Raw genomic sequence first — 22,499 nt, forward strand, 5'->3', positions numbered from 1 at the left:
AAAATCTACAGGTTTAATTGCCGTTAAATGTAACGATGTTAGATCTCATGTTCATGTGTTCATCTCCACCCATCACCAGCTCGTTACGCAGACTTGCTGGGTTTAATCAGATAGAGAAGGAAGACACGTCTCTAATTATCTGCTCCGCTTCATCATTTAATCTTAACTGAAACAGCTCTTCGCATGTGCTGCAGCCTCAACTTCTAATATGTCTTTGCTGATGAGAAGACACAGCCGTAAACTGTTCTACCAACCAAATAATTTGTTTATATATAATTTTATCATCTTTTTATTCAAAACTCATTATTGTATATTTTTCAGAACCTGACAGGATATCATGGAGAGACTTTTAGATTTTTTTCACCATCACCAGATGCCTCTTGTGTCAAGAACGTGGGCTTCTTTCAATGCATCACTGGTTGAAGTACTAGTACGCTTGCTTGCAGTATGAAGAGGAAGAAAATCTGATTAAACAATTAGTGTCAATTAGCCCCGACCAAATCATTCCACAAACAATTGGTCTCTAGTGCCCGGCTTAATTACAGGAGACTTTCAGCTCCTTATCAGGAGCCATGTTGCCTGTGATTCATGTCGGACTCACGCCTGTCCCTCAAGCACCATCAATTATCCACCAGTAAACAAAACACCAGGCAAAAAAAACCAAAAAAACACACACACAGCTCCAGGTCCCAGGCCTGATTAGCATACCTCTATGTATGCACGTCAGCTGTTGAGCAATGAGAAGTGACCAAAGCAGGGATGTGATCAGATGAAAAGCACGGTAAAGGATGAAGAAGAGATGATGATCAGGAAAAATAGAGACTTATGATCTGGATCTGGATCAAAATCATAACATTTTTCGAAGCCACGCTGGAGGCAGATTCATATAATTTCCCTAACAAGCTGACGCCCTCACACATACGTAATTAATTTGATTATCTGGACTCTGATGAACTCTGCAGAGATGTTCTGTTCACTTTAGAGTTAACAAAGTGTGCGCTAGCACAAACATCTAAAAAAAAACAAAAAACGTGAGGTCAGTGCCCTCGATATCAAGACACAAACACTCACACGTACACACCAAACATCCTCGGTGCGCAAAATGTGTGAAGGGGAGCGACAGCAGGCCTGATGACATGTTAAATTACCCTGGTGATGTATAGCTTAATGAACCCCTTGTGTTGATCACGCTCCACATTAATCAACAGCCATGAACAGATTCCCTTATTTTCTCAATGCTGCCTTGATAAACTGCAATTTCATTTAACCTTGGACAGCAACTTTAATAGCTTCCACAGGACAACTGTCAATACTTCCCTGGGTATACAGTGATTAAATTGCAAGGCGAGAAGTGTGTCCCAGCTTCCTCCTCATGCTCATCGTGCATCTCCCTCTCCTCACGCTCCTTCCCCGACCGACCCCCTTTGCTTCAAATCACAATTTATACTTTCACACTTGCGGCCTGTGGTAAAAATCAAAGGATCAAAACTGACAGCTCATTGCAGTTTGTTGTGGTTGAACTTTTCGTATGAATGATTTTAACATGTACATTAAAAATTATGAATGTACTAAAATGAATATATCTTCCAAGTGTTACTTACTGATTTCGCTTCATGTCAATCCATAGACATAGTGGCTACTTTTACATGTTATATAAATACTAAATCACAAATAGTTAACTTAAAAGTTTAAATTGAGCTCCAGTGCAAATGTTGCTCATTTATCTGACTTTTCTGAACTTTTCTGCTGTCCAGCTCACAGGATGGGATAAAACAAGGTGGTGACAGGCAAGTGACCTGAGCCCCGTCACAATGATTTTCTGTGATATCCTCCACCCTTGTCAATTTAGCATAAATTATCAGCCATGAAAGGGCTTCTGGCTGATTAAAACCAATTGTCTGGGTAGGGAAGGACAAGGCAACCTCTTTATTATATGATAAACTAAGTTAATGGAAGAAGACAATCTGCCCTCTGGGAAATCGGGCTGACTCTTAATTAAAGCATTGTGTTTTTCCTGCTGTGTAGGAACACCTGTCTGTTATTCCAAACACTTAATGGAAACTTTAAAAATAAAGAGATACTTAGTTCTTCTTTCTGCGCCAATATCTGACAAGACAGGGACAGAAGAAAAAGGGTTGGGTATTTCTGCAGCAACGCGCCAATCAGACGATACTCGCTCGCTAACAAATAACAAAACTGTGTGTTTTAAGAGGCTTGTTTATCAAAAACAAATGTCTGACACTTCATAATTACACTCGATGCCCAAACAAATTATCACTTTTGAAGAACATGTCTCATTATCACATGCACAAATGAGAAGACTCCAATTTGTGTGTTACACGCTAAGCACTACAGGCTCAGTGCTGTTATTCAGTTCCGTGTGCGCTCAGCGAACAATACAAGTTTGCTTTACTCTTGTGCTCCTCGGATGACATAACAGAAAAGCAAACATTTCTCTGTCCAGCGCCTCTCGTTGGCTTCCTCCACCCACACTTGAGAGGTGACAGGCGTACACCCGGACTTCCATTATTATCCAACACGGCAAGAATGCCTCCAGGAGGATAATTACTGAAACTTGAAGAGCCAGGGCTAATCCTAAGTACTTCACTTTGTATGACTGCCTCGCCCGCCTGTCTCTCAGACTGCCGCTCACTCTGACAAAGTGCAATGTTGGGCTCAGTGAAAGTCAATAAGAAGACCTCATGGCCCACATATGCAGCAGCAGTCAAGCCAAATGGTGGCAAAATACACTGTTATCACTGTTTATCATAAACAGCGTTTGTGTGAAACTGTAATCTATCACCTCAGGCAAGCAAACAAGTGGTCTGGGACATACTGATCATAACATCTAATAAGGCTATGCAACAAATTCCCAAATAAATTGCTAAACTCATTTCATTTTGATCATAAATAGGCAGTCTTTGGGTGGCTGAGGAAGGACTCTAACAGTGGAAGGAGGGCAGCACTGACACCCACTATATAACCTGAACTATAAAACCTCACTCAGAGCATTTCACTGCTTCTGCTGCTGTCAGCCAACACTTTGACTGACAGGTGCTCAGACAGATCATTAGCACCCTTTCCTGACATAGCTGCGTGACAAGACCCATCATACGACACCCACTGTAATTGTGAGGATATTCGTTATTTAACATACAATTATCTTAATATAGGGAGACAAATTATTCCCATCCAAATTACCATTTACATGGTTTCCATGTAAACCATCAACATGGCAACTGTGAACAAAGAAGCCACTGCCAGGGGTTGTCAGATATAAAAAGCAACTTTATATTAAAGCTTTTAAACAGCTCGGAGAGCGCGGCAGACTGATTCATGATTTTAATTCATTTGAATAGGATAAATATATAAAGTCTGACCCGCTAGAAGTGATGAACGGCTCCTCGTTTGAATTTTTTCTTTCAGCCAGACCGAACTTGAAAGGCAGCAGAAAGTTTTTGGTGGCTTTGTCCATTCATCCCAAGAGGAACCAGAGGCTGCCGTCCTGCCAGACAAAGCCAGGAACAGCTGGCTGATCGATACCCGACAAAGGCTCAGAGGTTAGAGCAGTCAAAAGATTGTTAACTAGCCATTTTATTTGCCAGACATTTATATCATTGTTTATGGTTCAGCGCACCCCTTCAGTATGGGCCATGATGCACACCTGTGCTTGGAACTGTCTCAGGGTCTCTTCAGCCACTTTTCATGACCTAGTGGGCACAGGAAAAAACAAGATAGATAGATAGATAGATAGATAGATAGATAGATAGATAGATAGATAGATAGATAGATAGATAGATAGATAGATAGATAGATAGATAGATAGATAGATAGATAGATAGATAGATAGATAGATAGATAGATAGATAGATGTTCTGTATAAATGTAGATAAATGTGTTTGTGAAGCTGAGAGCATGCACCGATGGCAATGCATTGTCTGGGATTGGACTGTTAGTGCGCATTCCTGCAAATGCATGTGTATATTTGTGTGAATAACAGTGTTGGTGCAGCATGCACTCCAGCCGGTAACACATGGCTTTGCTGCCACCACTCTGGCTCGTGTTGTGAGTGCCCCTGCAGGCTGGCAGAGAGGGGAGACCCTCTCTGTGGCTCACCCAGGCGGAGAGGGGCTTCCTGCACATCTTTTGTCACACCATTTGGGCTCTTGTGTCTGTGGCTGCCCTGCTCCTCCGGACCCACTTGGCAGCCACTGTGCAGACGGACATCTGCTCTTTCCAACCTCCCGGTGAATAGAGAAAACAACCAACAGACCCTGCTGTCTTACTCTATGCTCTATGCTCTCTGCACCTTTGCTAAGCAATCCATTTACACAGTGCGCTCTATCTATCTTTTAAAATATATACATATTGTATATATTTTTATTTTTGTTTTCCTGATTAATTAATCTATTTTTAATAATAATAATAATAATAACCACAGTAATAAGACTATACGCTGTCTTAGCCACACTGCTCTCCTAATTGCTGGTGAGCCACAAGTGATTATGCTTTTCTCAAAAAAAAAATCCTTAATACCACTGCGGTCAGATTATTGAGCTGCTTTGTAAACCTTCACATTAAAGTACACTTCTGCATCTATGGCCTGACTCCCTTTTCCCGGTTCTCTAAGCAGAGCGATTCTGGAGCACGCAATATTGAACACACTTTGTTCATGCTCAGCGGCCCAGAATAACTCGGTCATTATGGTGGCGAAAGGGACAGGTTTTGAGTTTGATTTCATGATGGTAATATAGCCCATGTGTGTCGAAGAAGAAAGCCTTCAATGGGGACATCTGTTCAATGCGGCTTACTGTTACAGCCGTGCGATAGGAACAACCTGTGCGCACCATATGAACCGGGACCGACCCTCTCACTCTTACTGAACGCAACAGGCAACAAAAGATTTTTTCCCTTCTTTTTTTGGAGAAGAAGTGACCTAAGAATACATTAGATCGTTTGGGTTTAATATCTCTCCAGCCTCTGTGGCCTCAGGAACTAGATGCTTTAGTCGGGGAGTTATCACACTGACCTCTGACATCTGTCTTGCTGGTATGATCACTGGGTAATTTGTCACCAGAGGCCAACACGTCCCCTGTCCATAATTTGCAGTGCAAATGCGCAAAAATTGCCCAGTATAATACATGAGCATTATTTTGAGAATAAGAAAGGAGGAAACCGATCATCTCACTCACGAGGTTCAACTGTTTTACAAATATAAACGTGAATTACACGTACATATAATATGCGTTCGGGTACATGAGAGGTAAACGCGTAGGGGCAGTGGTTGTTTTTTTTCCCTCTCAAAGTTATTCCTAATTGAATTGCCAGTGAAACATTTATTTGGCAAGGTCCACAATCTCACCGGCAGCGGTGGATGTTGTGTTTTCTCTGCTGAGAGCGAAACGTGGAGGGTCAATCAATGCACTGCAGAGCGGAGAAGCACGGTATGTAGGTTTTATTTCTCCTCGTCACATTTTATTCGCCTCGACCACGATCACACAATATTCGGATGATTTTTTTTCTCTAAAGCTGGTGTGATTGGTTAGGTTGAGGGAGATAAAAAAAAAATAATAGTAATAATAATGAATGACCAAACCCCCCTGATACGGCTAATGTGTTACCTCCAACGTCCAATTAGTTAAGATGTCTGCATTTGATATTTTTTAATCGCTACTTTCATATAAATTAACGATTATAATAAATATTTTTACGTGTTATTTATCGCCACACATGTCGCCAGGAATATTAATTAACGATTTTCGCCTTCAATGTGAGAAAAAGCATTAACACAACTTAAACCTGGGATAGATGTTACGCGTAATAAGTTACAGAAATATGGCCGAATTACCTCTAAATGTTGGCAAAGCTTGGCAACTAAATAACACTCTGTGGGATTATTAAGTAAGACGCAACATATGTACATTTTGCTGATGGGTTATACGAGGTGAAGCAACATTATGAATAATTGTAACAATTTTAAATCCTTCTTTAAAAAAAGAAGAAGAAAAAACACCTAAAAGTAAATCCAAAAAAAAAAGAAAAGGCTGTTGTCCAATCCTAGAAACACAAGAATTAATCAGGGAGTCCATCTATCACACTGTGTAATAAAGGAAGCGACATGGGTTAGGCAGATGATTTGATGAATAATCCCTGGTCGTTTTAATTAACTTTTCCCTGTCCTGTAATGACCAAGCTGGTCAACAGACCCGGTCAATAAGCATGTTAATATCAAACAAATAAAACTGAGGATGATTAAAAACCTCCTGCGTTATTAAATTTGAAATTCAAATGAAATTTATGCTTCCCGTGCACACTGCATGCTAATAGCTCCAACAGAGAGTCCAGGGTTCAACACACATTTTCCCTACAGGTTCTTATTATGTAACATGAGCTTCCTGTATAGATTTTTACAAAATGTCAGCGGGTAAAGTAATGAACCTATTCAGTGCAACCTGCGTTATTTTACGCACGGAGCGCCATCGCTTACTTTAATAAATAATTTAAATTAACTACAATACAGAAATTCTCAGTATCTCCTCAAATAAATCTACAATTCTGTTTTAGTTGTTAACAGAAAGGCAGCAGACTTTCTGAAGTCAGGATCCCCACAGGTCTTTATTTTAAACTAACACAGCCATGATAAAATGAACCATCCCTCCCGTGAACGATGTGCAGTTTTAATCAAAACTGTCAAGATAATTGAACACAATTACAGTAAATGCGAAAGTTGGAGACGATCTAATAGAGGTCCGAGGCCAGAACAATGCACCCTTTATATCTTCTGTAATAGTTTGTGTATATTAACTCTTAAGAAGTTAAAACATGTTGAATCCCGCGGGGGCTAAATTGCACTAGAGTGCACGGTAATTGTCTGATATGAGAAAGATAGAGAAAACTGTGGAGAGGTCCTTGTAAAACAAGCACTTAAAGCTGCAGTGAAATCTGTAAAACACAGACCGAGGACAGAGTGAAGTCGGTCAACTTTTACGCACATTTGCGGGAAAAGAAAAAGCAGAAAACTTTTTTTAAGCTTGCGCTTCAGAACGCGAAAGGCTTCTGAAAAATGGAAAAGAAAGAGGAGTTTGAACGCACTTGGTCTACTACATCGCGGTGTTTGTTGCCTCTTGGTGGAGGCGGCGGAGGCGATGGCGAATAATTTGCCAAGCTTTTTATTTACTACGCAGCATCCCACATCGCCAGACACGGGTCATCATTCCTCCTTCTTTAAATTTATGGAATGTGATGTTCTGTAAAAATTTCAGTAAGTGGCCCCCTAATACCTCCTTCCCAATTCACTCTCATTTAACTTTACCTTCCTTCCGCTGTCTTTTATTATGGAGGGGGCGGTGGGGTGGATGAGGGAGGGGAGGTGGGAGGGTGGCGGTGGGGGAGTGGAGAGCTGTCTGAGGCGCTCTATTGATGACCTCACGGTAGTATGTGGCAGTGCGACGGGACGAAGCCGCTGATTGGTCGCCCGTGTCACAGCGGCACTTCAAAGCCGGAGAGGAGCCTACAATTGTGGAAGAATGGGCGGAACACATCATTGTATTGCACACCTCTAAAAAAACAGTGCTCTGATTCATAAATATAAAAAGATCCTCTGAGGAGGGCTGTGTTTTTGTGTGATGGCAACTTCACTTCTAGGGGTGAGTCTAAAGGACTTTCTTACTGGTTTAATTAGTTCTTGTCATTGTCCTGCGGAGGGGGATTAAACTTACATCGGTCGCAAAGTAGCAGCAAAGCCAGTGCGTTGGTTATATTTCCAGCAAGCGGTTTGTATGATAAAGACGAGGCTCTGTAAACTGCATATAGGCTGAGTTTGGCTGTCATCGGCGCTCAAAACACGCATGTTTTCCCTGCTGTCCCGTTTGGCATGCATTTGTAAGCGCCGTCTGACGCATTTCACTTGTCTACTTTCTGTTCATCCAGGTAGGAAATCAAGATAATCTTCTCTGTTGATTACCAAAACTTAAACAAAAATACAGCTTATTAGTCGTCTGCTGAAAAACAGGGAAACTGTTTCTACTTGAACGCTATTTCCCGATCCGAAAAGAATGCATTAAAATGCCTGTAATTAATCTGTGGAACTTGTAAGTCGCTTACATATTTTCTTGTCCTTTCAGGAGGAGCCGAGGTTAGGATCGACTCCTTTAGCCATGTTAGCTGCAACATGTAACAAAATAGGGAGTCCGAGCCCTTCACCGTCGACAATTTCGGATAACTCCTCGTCATTTGGAAAAGGTTTCCACCCGTGGAAAAGAGCCGCTGCGAGTAGCTGCAGTCTCGGATCCGGCCTGCCCGGTTTCGGGGTATCGCGTAATGGATCTGGCATCTCGGACTCTTTTGGCACCAACAGCTCCACCGGATCCAGTGCCTTTTCCCTCACGTCCGGTACCTCGTCTAGTTCACACTTTGGAAACGATTATTCGGTTTTCCAAGCGTCCGTGTCGAGCAGCTCTCAAGAGTCCAGCCACCAGCCGGTCTTCATCTCAAAAGTGCACACCTCAGTGGACAGTTTGCAGGGCATCTATCCGAGGATGAGCGTTGCGCATCCTTACGAGTCCTGGTTCAAATCGTCTCATCCCGGGATCCCCACGGGAGACGTTGGTACCACCGGAGCCTCTGCATGGTGGGATGTGGGAGCGGGATGGATTGACGTTCAGAACCCTAACGGAGCAGCAATACAGACGTCCTTACATTCCGGTGGACTCCAGACCTCCTTGCACTCTCCCCTGGGCGGATATAACTCTGATTACTCGAGTTTAAGTCACTCTGCTTTCAGTACAAGTCCATCTCCACACCTGTTGACAACCGGCCAACACCTGATGGACGGTTTCAAGCCGGTGTTATCCTCTTATCCCGACACAAGCCCCTCTCCTTTAACCGGGGCAGGAGGGACTATGCTCTCCGGGGGTCCACCTGCGTCTTTAGCGGGGTCTCCGAGGTCATCTGCCCGGCGGTACTCGGGAAGAGCCACCTGCGACTGTCCAAACTGCCAGGAGGCGGAGAGACTGGGACCGGCGGGCGCCAGCCTCCGGAGGAAAGGTCTCCACAGCTGTCACATTCCAGGCTGTGGGAAGGTTTACGGGAAAACCTCGCACCTAAAGGCGCATTTGAGGTGGCACACAGGCGAGAGGCCGTTTGTGTGCAACTGGCTCTTTTGCGGAAAAAGGTTCACTCGCTCCGACGAGCTCCAGCGACATTTACGCACACACACAGGGGAGAAGCGATTCGCTTGTCCGGTGTGCAACAAGAGATTTATGCGTAGCGATCACCTGAGTAAACACGTAAAAACTCACAGCGCCGGGGGATCTGCCGGCTCTGGCTCCGGGGGCAGCGGAGGGAAGAGGGGGAGTGATACCGACAGCGAGCACAGTGCACCGGGAAGCCCTCCATGCCATTCCCCAGACCTGTTGCACCCACCTGAGTCTGCCCAGGGAGTAGGCATGAACGGGCTCTAAAAAAAAACTCCCCCAGTGAAGTGAAAACTGTAAAACAGCAAAGTGTCGTGATGGAATTGTCCGAGAGGACATGAAAGTGGACATACTTTGGTGCATCATCATTGTCATTTAATGAGAAAATCGGCCTCTATGTTTCTTTGACTCTTTCCAAGTGCTTAAGACGTCCAATTGAATAATTTCATAGCCGTGCCATCAGAAACTTCTCATCTGCGGTGTGAAAGTGTAGTCAAGTCCTTGTGTGACACACTGTGGGAGGGCACGATCAAAACTTTTTATGTTTCTTACTGTTTTTCTTTTGCAGCCCGATCCTGAATACGCCTGATGTTTTATTTGTCCGGTATAAGACGCGAAAGACAGAAAACACTGCTGTCAAAATTGTAGGGCCTGAAAAAGTTGAGCAACTGCTATCATGCATATTGTTGAAAACCAAACACTGGCACTTTATTATCGAGCAGGGGAAACTGTTGCTGTCAATGTGGATGGACTGCTCGATAGGAACAAATACCTGTAGAGTATGGCGGTGAGACACGGGAGTGATGATCCCATTAAATAAAGTGATAAAGGAAGAGCAGGTTCATATATATATATATATATATATATATATATATATATATATATATATATATATATATATATATATATATATATATATATATATATATATATATATATATATATACATATATATATATATATCACTGCTATTCTCTTCGCAGCCTACACTATGCGCCAACTTTATCACTAGGCCTGTTGAGGTTACTTAGACTTCGCTGCAAAATGTGTTGTATATAATTACAAATGTAGGTTAGAATAATTACAGCCCAGTGTAAAGGTGAGCAATGTATTTGTCCAGGAGACGATTTTGTATAGGTATTTCTAGCTGTATATGGACTCTAGTAAATATTTGAAAATATACGGAAATGTACTTGGATTTTCTTTGATATGATATAAAATGTATTGTGGGGAGTTATATTTAACCACGACTTTTTCTTGTATTTAGGGATCTATCATTAGGCGCACTTCGAATTTATTTGTAAAGTTTTGAAATCATTTACTGTTTACCCACTCGTTTAATTTAAGTAAGCATGTTGTAAAGTGATTTTAATTTTACAATGATATTTTTTTCTTTCTCTCTCTCTCTCTCTCTCTCCTTCTCTCTCTTACTCCGAGAATGGCTTTTTATGTGAGCCACTCAATAAAGTCAGTATGAAATCAGAAGCACCTGATCGACTCAGTTTGTCGGATTGCTGAGTCATTAAAAAAAATGTAAACGCCTAAAAGAAACTCATAAATTACACTTTGCCTTCATGTTACATTACAAGTCCGTGTGTTTGCTATTAATGTGAAAAACTGTTGAGTTTCGTGATCTCCGTAACGGCCTCCAGCAACACCAGGCCCTTGCTCGCAGCTTAATTTAAATTTCAATAATAAAATGTAACAATTATTTAGAAACGGGGAGAAAATTCAGTGTTATTTAAAAAAAATCTATTTAGCTTGAAATAAGTCATTATCGTTTAAAAAAATCTGTTAAGCAGAAAAATTCAGCCTCTTAACTTTTCTGAGAACGCGGCTTTACCATTAAACCACGGTTTATGATGAGTTAATTTGCGTATAGTAAATACTCGCAGCAACACACTGTAATTAGCATTTTTATTTTGTATTTATCACTAGGCTACTATTCTTCTTTGTTTCATTCTTTATTTCCATCCAAATCTCCAGTATATTTTCATCCTCAGGTTTTTCCTTCTCACTGGTCATTCTTAAAACACTCGTTTTTCTTCCGTTTTTGTAAATGTTACTAATAAATGCACAGCAGGTTGAGTGCCTACGTTATTTATTTTTGTGTGTAAACATTTAGATCGTCTAATGAGGACAGCGCGCGTTCTTCTGCGGAAAGTTTTGTTTCCCTTCAGGCTGGACTTAATTTGACCTCATTTCAAGTCAGAAAATTACTTAAAATCAAGATTCGAAGCAAAAGCACAAGAAATCTGTGGACTTTTCCATTCAGATGTGCTCATTTACTTTACTTGCCTAACACAGAGACTTTTATTTCATTTAGTTGAACATCGTATTTCATGTGATTACAGCTGAAAATAGAGACCGTCTGTCTTTCTTTTTCTTTTTTCTCTTTCTGGTTTCTGGGTTTAAGGCGTCAAATTTTAAGAGCCGATTGTAACATACAGAGTGCGCACTGACGTAACATTTCCCATCTTCTAAACTGTTTTACAAAAAATAAAAAGTGATGCGTAGGGAAACTAATATAATAAAAACTGAATTATTCTGAGTTTTTTTTTTCCTTCGGATCTCTGAGAAACAGCTTAATCTCTAAACTTCAGAAAGGAGGCTTTGGATTTAAAGCTCTGTAGCGCCATCCAGCGCTATTCTGCTCAACCGACAGTATTTAAAGACCAGCCCTGGATCATCCTGATCAGATTTAAAGCTCGGATTTCTTTTCACTTCGTAGAAAGCATATTGCGATGCCTTAAGCAATTCTGATATATAATCATATCTGATATTAAAGCATGGTTACATTTATAATTGTTGATGCCAGACCTGATTAAAAGTTTAGCCTCTGATTTCAGCTAATCGTCTAATAATGGATTATGCGCTTTTGTAAGTTTACCCACCTCGTCCTCGTGAAGTGTTACTGAATCTTCAGACAAAGTTTTGACTCGGACAGTTGTAAGACTCCTAAACATACTTTGTACTTGTAAACAAGGTTAAAGTGATCATTAAAAAAAGAAAGTCCTTACACTCACAGCTGCTCCGTTTAGCAGTACACGAAAGCTCATCAGAGTGACTGGATATTTTCTGGGTACATCAAGCTCACAGCCTCCAGGTGTTTTGCTGACATGATCTGAAAAAGACTCACAATAGCAAACAGACTCAGTTTCATCTGCTTTTCAATATTATTTTTAAATACTTCCACACTCATTTGCACATTTTCATACAAATAAAGTTGCTCTACTGTGGTCCAAGGGTGAAAGAAAAATGAAACAGAGGAGTGCACAAATGATATATCCTGCTTTTACTGAGTTCATGAATCCCCAAAGTGCTTTGGCATGTGGGATTTGAATATAGAGATATTACAGCACTTACACAGCTTTAACCAAAGATTTTGTAGCTGATTTATATGTAGCTGGTCTGCTTAATAAATGTTTAGGCAGTCAAATTTCCCTTTAAGCATAAAATGTAGAACATTTTTTGTTTGTTTTTTAAATTCTGGCTCATTTAGGGTGAAAAGACTTCATGATTCAAATAAAGTAAACCTAAAACTGAGTTTTAAAAAAATAATATCATAATAATAACTAATTTTTAATTAGTTCAGCATTGTATTTGTGGCTTACCATATTACTGCAAGTTAAGTTTATAAAGTGATGCATCTTCATTTTTTTTTATTAAAATCGTTTTAAACATTTCAGTCAGAACACAACAGGCTTGTAGTTTTAAAAGCCGCCTCCAAAATAATCTAACCAGCCAAAAAGTGATCAGTTAATATGAGAGACTCATCTCAGCCAAACGTTTCAGTGCACCACTCCGTGTTGTCATACCATTAGCACCTTACTAGACTGTTGTTGCATCGCGTGGTCCTCAGAGGAACGTCCCACCGCTGGCCTCATTTGAATTAAGCTGGCCACAGGAAGTGCACGCATGCCAGGATGAAGAGGATGGGCCTGCCAACTGTGGATGAAGGCCACAATAACAGCTATGGTCAGAGCACACAGTGTGTTGGCAGCCAAGTTTATCGTTGATCCGGTTACCTAGAAAACAGGAAAGAAATAATATTATGCCAATGATGCTAAAAATTAGCATCGATTTATGATTTTAGGGTTGTTTAATGAATCTAAAGCCAAATCTTTTGGAGGATAGATAGATAGATAGATAGATAGATAGATAGATAGATAGATAGATAGATAGATAGATAGATAGATAGATAGATAGATAGATAGATAGATAGATAGATAGATAGATAGATAGATAGATAGATAGATAGATAGATAGATAGATAGATAGATAGATAGATAGATAGATAGATAGATAGATAGATAGATAGATAGATAGATAGATAGATAGATAGAGAAATGAGTGAATGAGAAATAATATTTTATCTGTAAGGTAAATTTCTGTTTTCCAGAAACAGACAAAAGTATGTACAACTTTAGAGAAATAGGAATGATCACCTATAGTACAGACAAGGTTCTTGATTTGACGTTTTTCATTTCTACTTAATGAACATTTGAGCCATAAGTGAGATCTGAGCCACAACCCTCCATTTTTTCTTGTAATCAAATGGCGAAACTTCCATAAAAAACTTAACCAAAGCTTCGTCTTTACTGTCATTGGACAGCAATTACTGGCTTTTAAAAAGAAAATGCCAGATTGGAACTCATGTACCTTTTCAAATCTGTTACTCCCTGTATTTCAATACTTCATGCTTGAAAATAATTTAATTAGCTTTATTTTTCTCTTACAACCACTATTTACCTAAACCTTGAAAATCACAGATTTGTGTTTCATATAATCTCATCAGAGCAGTTTTGGATCATTAAAAACATCAACATAAAAACAACTTTACTCAACTTCATTGTTTGAAACAACACACGCTGGCTCACCAGTTGTACGGTAGAGAAATGGCTCCATCAAGTGGCACGATATTGTAAACATTAGACATCCACTTTAATTCGGATTTCTAAACTCAAGTATCTTAAATTAACCGTGTCACACAATCAAGCTAAATATATATTCCAAATGAAAAGACTCTTGAGAAACTACAGATTGTAAAATGCCCAGTGAAGACCTTTGCAGGCAGTGTAGGCTACAGACTTTTTCGTCCATATATTTTGGACAATTATTAATTTTTTTGCCAAAAAGCCCCAGATGCGATTGAACGGCGGTCTTTGCGTTTTAATTCAAGGGGTTTTAAGTATTGCTGTTTAGGAACCGCAGCTATTTCTGTACACAGTCCTCAATTTTAACAGGCTTAAAAATAATTGGACTATTGACTGACAAGCATGCAGCTCAAACCTGTTTCCTGATTTCATCACAGATTAAGCAGATAAAAGATCTGGAGTTGATTCCTGTTGAACCTGTATTTTGTATCTTTTCACTGGAGCTCTTAATAGAGTGTGCAAAGAGATGTTGGTGATAGTGAAAAAGACAATAATTAGATTGAAAAAACAAAGTAAACCAACCCGATTGGCAGCCGAAACTTTAGGAGGGGCCAAATCAACAATCATACAACAAAGGAATGCACTGGCCAGCTCAACAACATCAAAAGGCCTGAAAGACCAAAGAAGACAACAAAATTGCACAACTTCCCAACATCCAAGTTAAGAACAAGAAGGTAGGAGTGCCACTGTCAAGGTCTCTACATTTACATTAATACCTTTATTAATGTAAATACCAAGAGTTAACAACATGATGCAAGCTACTGGTTACACTGAAGAACAAGAAAGCCTCAAAGTGAAAACAAACAAACAAAAAACATAAATATATTGTACAACATCCATCCATCTGTTTTCTTCCACTTGTCTAATTCAGGGTTGCCCATTCCAGCTACCATAGGACAAGAGGTGTGGTACACTCTGGACAGGTTACCAAGTTAATCTGTGCAAAGTTTTTTTGTTTTGTGCAGACAGACAACTATTCACACCGATGGGCAGTTTTGAGTCACCATATATGAAGGAGAATGCACTACATTTCAGTAAAATAGAAACATGAATATATAGCATGAATATGCTATATATAACAGGTTTGCAAATGCTTGCTACTTAGACCTATACACTCTGTATCAGCAGATGATTATTACCCACAGCGAAATCCAAGCTACAGCAACCAAAGGCCGTTTCTTTTTTACTTCCAGTGTCATAATCTACTCAAGAGTGCTTATTGCATTCCTGGAGAATTGCTTGAGGATGAAAGGGCTTACATCAGAGACCACAGGCCAGTCGAACAGTTCTGAAGGAACATTTCAGCTTTAGCAGGATATTCAGTAACAACAACAATAACAGCCGGAAGATTCCTCAAGTTGTAACTTACATACACGTCTACTACCGAGCTCTGCCCTTATCTTTTTTTATATGAGCGCTAAATCATCAGTGTAAGTTACACTGTAACTTATCCTTAAGTTTGTGCTAACGATTAAGCTCCTTTTATGTTGTTACTCGAAATGCAGCGATAAAATGCCACAGTGAAGACCATGAAAAAACAGCAAACACATTCAGTAAACTGAGAAGCAAGAGAAATGGTAGGTTTTTCTGTTGTTTTTGGCTTAACTATACACTGCGTGACTTTCACGCGTTGCAACCATGTACAAAAAATATATATATATAATATATATATAAATACATAAAACCAGTTATGCTTCTTCAGGCTGTGTAAATTAACTTTATTTCATGTCGGTGCACCAGCCTGTCTAATATGTTTTTGCAACCCCTATAGCGCTTATCAGTCAAGTCACACTTACATCGAAACCACGAGTATCGCTCAGTTTCATGCGTGCGTAAACACTGTGTTGCATTGTGGATATTGTAGGCACTGTCTACCTAAGGCCACTCCTCCTCCGGGATTCCGGTAATAATTTAAACTTCCAGTCCCAAAATGCTTAGTGGCCAAAGGCAAATAGACTAAGAAGAAGCTGTGACGTGAGGAGGTCGGGGTTCTCGTTTTCACGCCCTAAAAAGCAGCGCTGATGATACTGGATTGACCTCTTTTCTAGCCAAAGAGCTGAAGGAAATCTACAAACATCTCGTGCTGACGGTTAGATCAAACTTTGATTTCTTTGTCTCGTATCTAATAGTTTTTCGTCTTGGTGTTAATATTAGGAGCACTCAGATGAACAGCCGAGGCGTTAGACTTTATGACTTTGTCGCTACTCAGTGAAGTCTACACCTGTTCAGGTGCGAAAATGGCAGTGACGCGTGTCTTGATGTTGTAGATGTGTTTAGAGAAGCTGGAGCTGAGGGACTTTGTGTTAAAGTGTTTCTGATCGGATTGTGAATGAATCAAAGATTTGCTTGATAGTGTTTTCATCTGATCAGAGGGGAAAAAATAATGTTCGCGTGAATTTAATTGGAGCTGTTTGCTCAGCCTCGAATAATAATGGAAAGGAAATGCAATGCAGATCAAGTAAAGCAGTGTTTCTTCGGAAAATACACGGTCTGTAGTACAATAGGACTGGACTTTGATCATAGGAAGAAGCTCTTTGTGAAGTGACTAGTGTGTCATAGGCTTGACAAGACCAACCTGTTTTTGTGCACTGGTGTAAGAAACCACATTATTAATGACTGACTCACTGTGACAACTATTGAATGGGTAGTGTCATTTTACGCAAACAAGTAACAAACTGAAGAGTTCAGACAGTTTGGAGCAGCTTTCTGTAACAGACTGAAGCTCCGCCGAAACCCTGGGGCCCATTCTGCCTGACGAAACACCTGTGAGACAGAACAAAGCTGTAGCTTTACTTTTATTGTGAAGGTTGTTGCCACCTGTCACAACACTTTCAAATTCATCTATATTTACAGATATTTGTAGGGCTGCCACTTGCTTTTATATTAAATCCAAACTGGAAGTAAAATAATGGTATCCCATTAATAAAGTCTTAATAGTGGGGTAATATTGTGGAAATAAAGAGACAGTAGCTACATAATACAATTTAATTAGCGTTTAATTACCAAGTTAGAGTTTGAGATCAAGCATGGTTTTCAGCAGAATTATATTAGACAGAAATGTGTATAATGGGATAATAACTAGATGTAATAATATGGAAACAAGTGCCAAGAACTTTTTAATTCCAAATATTTACACAGAAATTATAATTTTCTTGCACAGAGGTTATATTTTTTTAACAGTACCATACTCTTTTTAACTGTCTTTGCCTTACAGCAAACATTTGCTTTTGTTATTAAGCTGTTATTTACATTTCAGTCTAATATCATCCAGCTAAAAGCATCCTCTAATACCAAGGTATTTCTTAGTTATTATCTTCATAATTAAATTGTATAGCTTGATTATTATGTCCTTAGTTCCAGATTATTTCTTGTTTTGTTTGAAAAAAAAAAGCAAATATTCAAATGTTTATAAATATTTCGCTTTAGTAGTGACTTAATTGTCATCTGATTGCTGTTCATTTTCTGATGAGCAGCTGATTTGCACTGGGATTCCTATTATATTGTTTGAGGAGTAATGTAATTACGCCCCAAAATAATGAATCCATGTTTATGTTTACAGATGAAAATATGGCAGCTGGAAGAACCAGGTCCTTCCGTCGTGTTGGGAGTCTCATGCGGAGTAAATCCGAGGGCACCCTGATTGATCTGACTGACAGCGCCCCACCCAGCAATAACTTGAATGGTAAAAAGCTCAGTTTCAAGCTTAAGTGACCTGTGCTTTGAATTTGAACATGTGGTAATAATGTTAACCCCCATCTCAATTTTCACAGGTGGGCTCGTGTCAGGACAGACACAAAACTCTGACTGGACATTTTTGCAGTCAAACGTTTCACTTTCATCTCCGACTAAAAATCCTTTTTGGAACAAGATATCTGCGTCAAACCCTTTCTTAGAAGATATTGTACACATTGGCACAGACAAGCATAGTTTTGATTCATCAGATTTACATGAAGACCATAAAGGGCATCAGTACACAAGTAACGACGATGCCATCAGCACTTCTTCCGATGAAGGCAACGTGAGCAACTTTCTGGAGAGCAGACAGAACATCAGCAACAAGTCTGGGAGATGGAGGAGTACTTCACACATCATGGATGATATAGAAAGAAAGGTGCTGAGACAGGAGAACACCTTCGCACCTCCAGTGCCGGTGCTGAGTCCAGATTTTGAGTGGCTAAAGAATGACAGAGAGGCCTATAAAATGGCTTGGCTGAGCCATAGGCAGCTAACACGCTCATGCCTGGACCTGAATGTGATTAGCCAGAGCCCTGGATGGGCTCAGACCCAGGCCACTAACTTTCAAGTTATCTGCAAGATTGGCCACGCTGGTGGCTCAGTACAGTTACCGGAGTCAGGAATTACCATCCATATACCAGAAGGACATGTTCCTCCTGGAGAAGTCCAGGAAGTTACACTCAAAGCAGTGCTAAATCCTCCCCCTGGACTCAACAACAACTACATGACAACCATGAGTCCCCTCGTTGAGGTGGTTCTCAGCAACATCAACACAAAGGAAACTTTGTCCCTGGAGATGAAACTGTCAGGAGAGGTGAAGAGTGATGATTCAAGTCAGGTGATGACCACTTTATACGGGCTGGTGTCCAACAAAAGAACAGGCCCTTACAACAGATTGAATGACTGTTACGTTCACAAGAATACGATGCAGTTGAAGCTCCAGGATCTGAAGACACACTTTTTTGTGATTGCAGTTGCAGAGGCCTCTGCACTGCAGTCCCCTGCTACATCAGTCTGGGATTACCTTGACCGCAAAATCACTGTCGCAGTTTATGGTCCCAGATACATCCACCCATCATTTAAGATCGTGATAGTTGTCTGTTGCCATGAGGACGTTCCACCAAAGCTCCCGTTTTCTGATATCTGCAGAGGCAACAAATACCTGCCTCCTGTTGTGCTGCAACTTTGGGGAAAACATCGCTTTAAACCAGACAAGCTCAGCAACCTTCATGTTGAAGTCGGCATTACTGACTCGATGTTTAAAATCAAAGCTGAAGACAAACTGAAAGAAGTGAGAGAAAGTCAGCTGAAAATAGGGACAGTTTTGCATCTGCCCATTGCATTATCTAGTTCTGGTAATGCAGACATGACCCCTTTTAAACTAGATTTACAAGTGAAGGAATCAAACAGTTCAGCTATTGCAGATTTTCAGGTGCCTTCCCCTCCTGCTGCACCCATCAGATCAGAAAAGCGAGCGACCAGACAGATAGAAAGGCCGGTCAAAATGATAAAACCTATTCCCATCACTGAGGAATGTCATTCAAATTTACCAGAATTCACAGACAGGCCTGTGAACTTGCAGTGCTACGGTGTGGCCCTAAAGTCTGTCTTTCGTCAGCCACGTGTAGAATATCTCCTGGAGTACTTCAAGGGTGACACAGTGGCTCTCCTTTCCAGAAATCCAGTTAAGTCTGTGGGAAACTCAAAAGTCAAAGAGTGGTATATCGGATTCCTCCGAGGGAAGACTGGTTTGATTCACTGCAAAAACATCAAACTCATAACTAGGGACCAGGTGATGGACTTCTATGACATTGAAGTGACCACAGAAGTCCTTCTGGAGAACATGACGAAGCCCTTTAAGAAACTTACTTACATGTACTCTGCCATCCAGACACTGGTCACCGAGCACATTACCAGCTGGAGATGTTTTGCAGATGCTTTAGGGTATACCAAGCTGCCTCAGGACGCACTCATACGGAGGCATGCTGAAACTGAGCCCGATAAAGTGGCGTGCATTCTGGAGAAGCTGAAGGAAGACTGCCACACTGTGAGGGGCAGGAAGTTTCTGCATGAACTCATCGTTGTAAGTACAGGAAGTAAATAGTGGCCTTGTTTTTGGTCCATTTTCATTATGCTTGCAACATGCTAGGTTCATCCCGATGTCACGTTCCCCAGTGTCAGGTTAGCAGCTATAGTGGCTGCCTAATACTCATGCTGCCTTATCTTAGATCAATGCTGAGTGTTCGTGTTTTTCCTCTGGTCTATAATACAGTTTATCAATATATGTTTTTTTTTGTCTTTGTATGTTGACTAATCTTTGAGTTACTAGCTATAAAGACTTTTCTTCTCTTTAACGCCATGAACTAGCAGGCAAAAAAATACACCAGAAATTTGCATTTAAGTCCTATTTCCAGAAAAATGTGACCTAATTACAAAAAAAATCCACAAACCTCATTTGATGTTGGAACTATTTTCTGTCTAAAAACTACAGACTTCACACTGTGAAAAAGTAAGCATGGATCTACCCGACCTGGAACTACATCCCCCTCCGCTCACCTGAGCAACATTAGGTCGCTGCAGGCTTCCTTTACCTGACAGCTTTGGGATGAACTATTCCTTTAAAATCCCCTCTGCTTTGCCTCACACTGTACTCTCTAATTGCTTTCATTATAGCTAATTTGTATTTTTAATATGGTTGTCAAGGGCCTGCTGAGGATGGATTCAGTGAGTCTTGTTGCCCAGGTCATACAGAACACTGTCATTCTGTCCACCGCCGTGGAACTGGGAATTCGATGGCGGGAGCTCGCTGAGAAAATGGGAAAGTTCTCAAGCACACAAATAGCTACGCATGAAGCACCACATCGAGGGAAGAACGGTGAAGTCGGTCCCCAGGTCAGTTAAATGTTTTGTTTTAGGAAAGTTATTCGAAGTTTCACATCTGACAATTAAAAAAAGAATAACGATGTGTTCTGTTTCAGTCAATGTGGAAGCCTGCCTATGACTTTCTGTACTCCTGGAGTCTTCGCTATGGAGATAGCTACAAGGACCTAATCCAGGATCTGCACCTGGCCCTGGACAAAATGAAAAACCCTGCCACGAGACATTGGAGGCATCTGACCGGTGTGCTCGTCACAGTGAACTGCCTCGATGTCTTTCGAGCCTCTGCTTACCCAAAAGCCTAAACCTCCTCTTCCAGCAATCAAAACATCTTTTGTTACAAGGTGGTGAGGTTCGAATGGTCATGTTACATATCTTTTCTGGTTGTCTTGTGGCTTTGCTTACTTTGTCTCGATGTTCATTTTCTGCACAGAGCATTAGAACTCACACAGCTACATTATATATTAGAACAGCTAACACACTGTTGAGAAAAATATGAGAAAATTAAAGTGTGATGTCTGTTATAGTGAAATGCCACATGTCGTTAAAGTTAATTTTCCTTCTGTCAAATCTCCATGAGGTTAGCCAACTACCATCAGGTGTCCTGGGTATTAACAATGCTCCTGATGTGTAATTATTTGTCAGATAAAAGATAAAAGCTGCTCATGAGTCAGTTAAAACAACTAAATAAAAGCAGAATGAGTCCAGAGGCACTCTGTTGGTTAAAATTATTTACAAAAAATAATATTACAGTTACACAAATCCATCCTCTATCGTTGATATGCGAAAAGGGTTTTTTGTTTTTTCCTCCAACTATGTCATCTTTCTATAACTTTTCTATAAATGTTTCCAAAATTCTAACCAGCAGAGTGCCTCAGGACTCCTTCTGCTTTATTTGTTTGTCTTTTTATTCCATTGCCTTTCAGTCAAAAGGTAATTTTACACAAATTTGTATTATTAAAAATACATTCCCAATACATGTGCTGTTTCTACACCTTTCAAGACGCTTCCACCAACAGTTTTTGCATAGTTATTGTAACCAATAATTGGTGAGTTCTCTGAAACAGGATCCACAGCAAGGCTCCTCTAAGTGTTTGTATCAGTGGAGTTTAAAAAAAGTTTAAGGCTTTTCTGTAATATAATGTAAAGTAGCTGCATGAAACCGATAAATGTGAACACTGTTGCAAAAAAAAGAAAAGAAAGAAATCTAGGGTTGCATTTCTGAGTCCGTGAATGAAGTGTTAGGTCTGCGTGCTGAAAATAAAAACGCACGACCAAAGTCAAAGTACCTTGATGGCAGTAAATAAACTGTTAAGGAGCTACTATAATGTAACTTAAACTGTTGTTTTCTTAAATATTAGTGCTATTTTTCTAATGTAATGTAATATTTTAGACATGCACAAAAACAGTACTTTTATAATGTATACATTGTAATTGCAGTGTGTTCATAATTCATAATGTAATGTTGGGTTTTTTTTGTCAAATGGAGAGTGGTGCCATGTACAGTACACACTGCCTTCAGTCTTTGATACCACGTTGTATGTAAAAAGAAAAAAGAAAAAAAGAAAGAAGAATAAGATGTGAATAAATATAAAAATATATAAATCTATTGTGATCATCTTTTGTTTTAATATACAGGTACAGAACTCCGATGATTGCATCATAACAGTAAGGTCTTTGTGCATCCCAGTGATGAAAATAGACAGACAGATAAAGATAGATATTTTAACAATATTTGAATACTTCAAAGCTTATA

General features: G+C 40.1%; 2 protein-coding genes across 3 annotated transcripts; both read left to right on the forward strand.

Moving 5' to 3' along the window:
• The first annotated feature begins 7,471 nt into the window (after positions 1–7,471).
• sp8b (sp8 transcription factor b) lies at positions 7,472–10,679 on the forward strand. 2 transcript variants are annotated; one of them, XM_026184637.2, is made up of 2 exons: positions 7,472–7,646; positions 8,124–10,679. In XM_026184637.2, exons 1-2 carry the CDS (start codon positions 7,626–7,628, stop codon positions 9,459–9,461), a joined length of 1,359 nt encoding a protein of 452 aa, XP_026040422.1. In that variant the 5' UTR covers positions 7,472–7,625; the 3' UTR covers positions 9,462–10,679. The 2 variants fall into 2 exon arrangements, with proteins under 2 accessions (XP_026040422.1, XP_026040423.1); XM_026184638.2 differs by lacking the exon at positions 7,472–7,646 and adding an exon at positions 7,762–7,929.
• A 5,401-nt stretch (positions 10,680–16,080) lies between these two features.
• macc1 (MET transcriptional regulator MACC1) lies at positions 16,081–21,185 on the forward strand. The gene is made up of 5 exons (XM_026185816.2): positions 16,081–16,220; positions 17,691–17,813; positions 17,902–19,949; positions 20,570–20,758; positions 20,845–21,185. The coding sequence occupies exons 2-5, from the start codon at positions 17,699–17,701 to the stop codon at positions 21,046–21,048; spliced, it is 2,556 nt and encodes an 851-aa protein (XP_026041601.2). The 5' UTR covers positions 16,081–16,220; positions 17,691–17,698; the 3' UTR covers positions 21,049–21,185.
• The last annotated feature ends 1,314 nt before the right edge of the window (positions 21,186–22,499 follow it).

This window comes from Astatotilapia calliptera, chromosome 11 (assembly GCF_964374335.1).
Source record: "Astatotilapia calliptera chromosome 11, fAstCal68.1, whole genome shotgun sequence".
In the NCBI taxonomy this organism is placed as follows: domain Eukaryota; kingdom Metazoa; phylum Chordata; class Actinopteri; order Cichliformes; family Cichlidae; genus Astatotilapia; species Astatotilapia calliptera.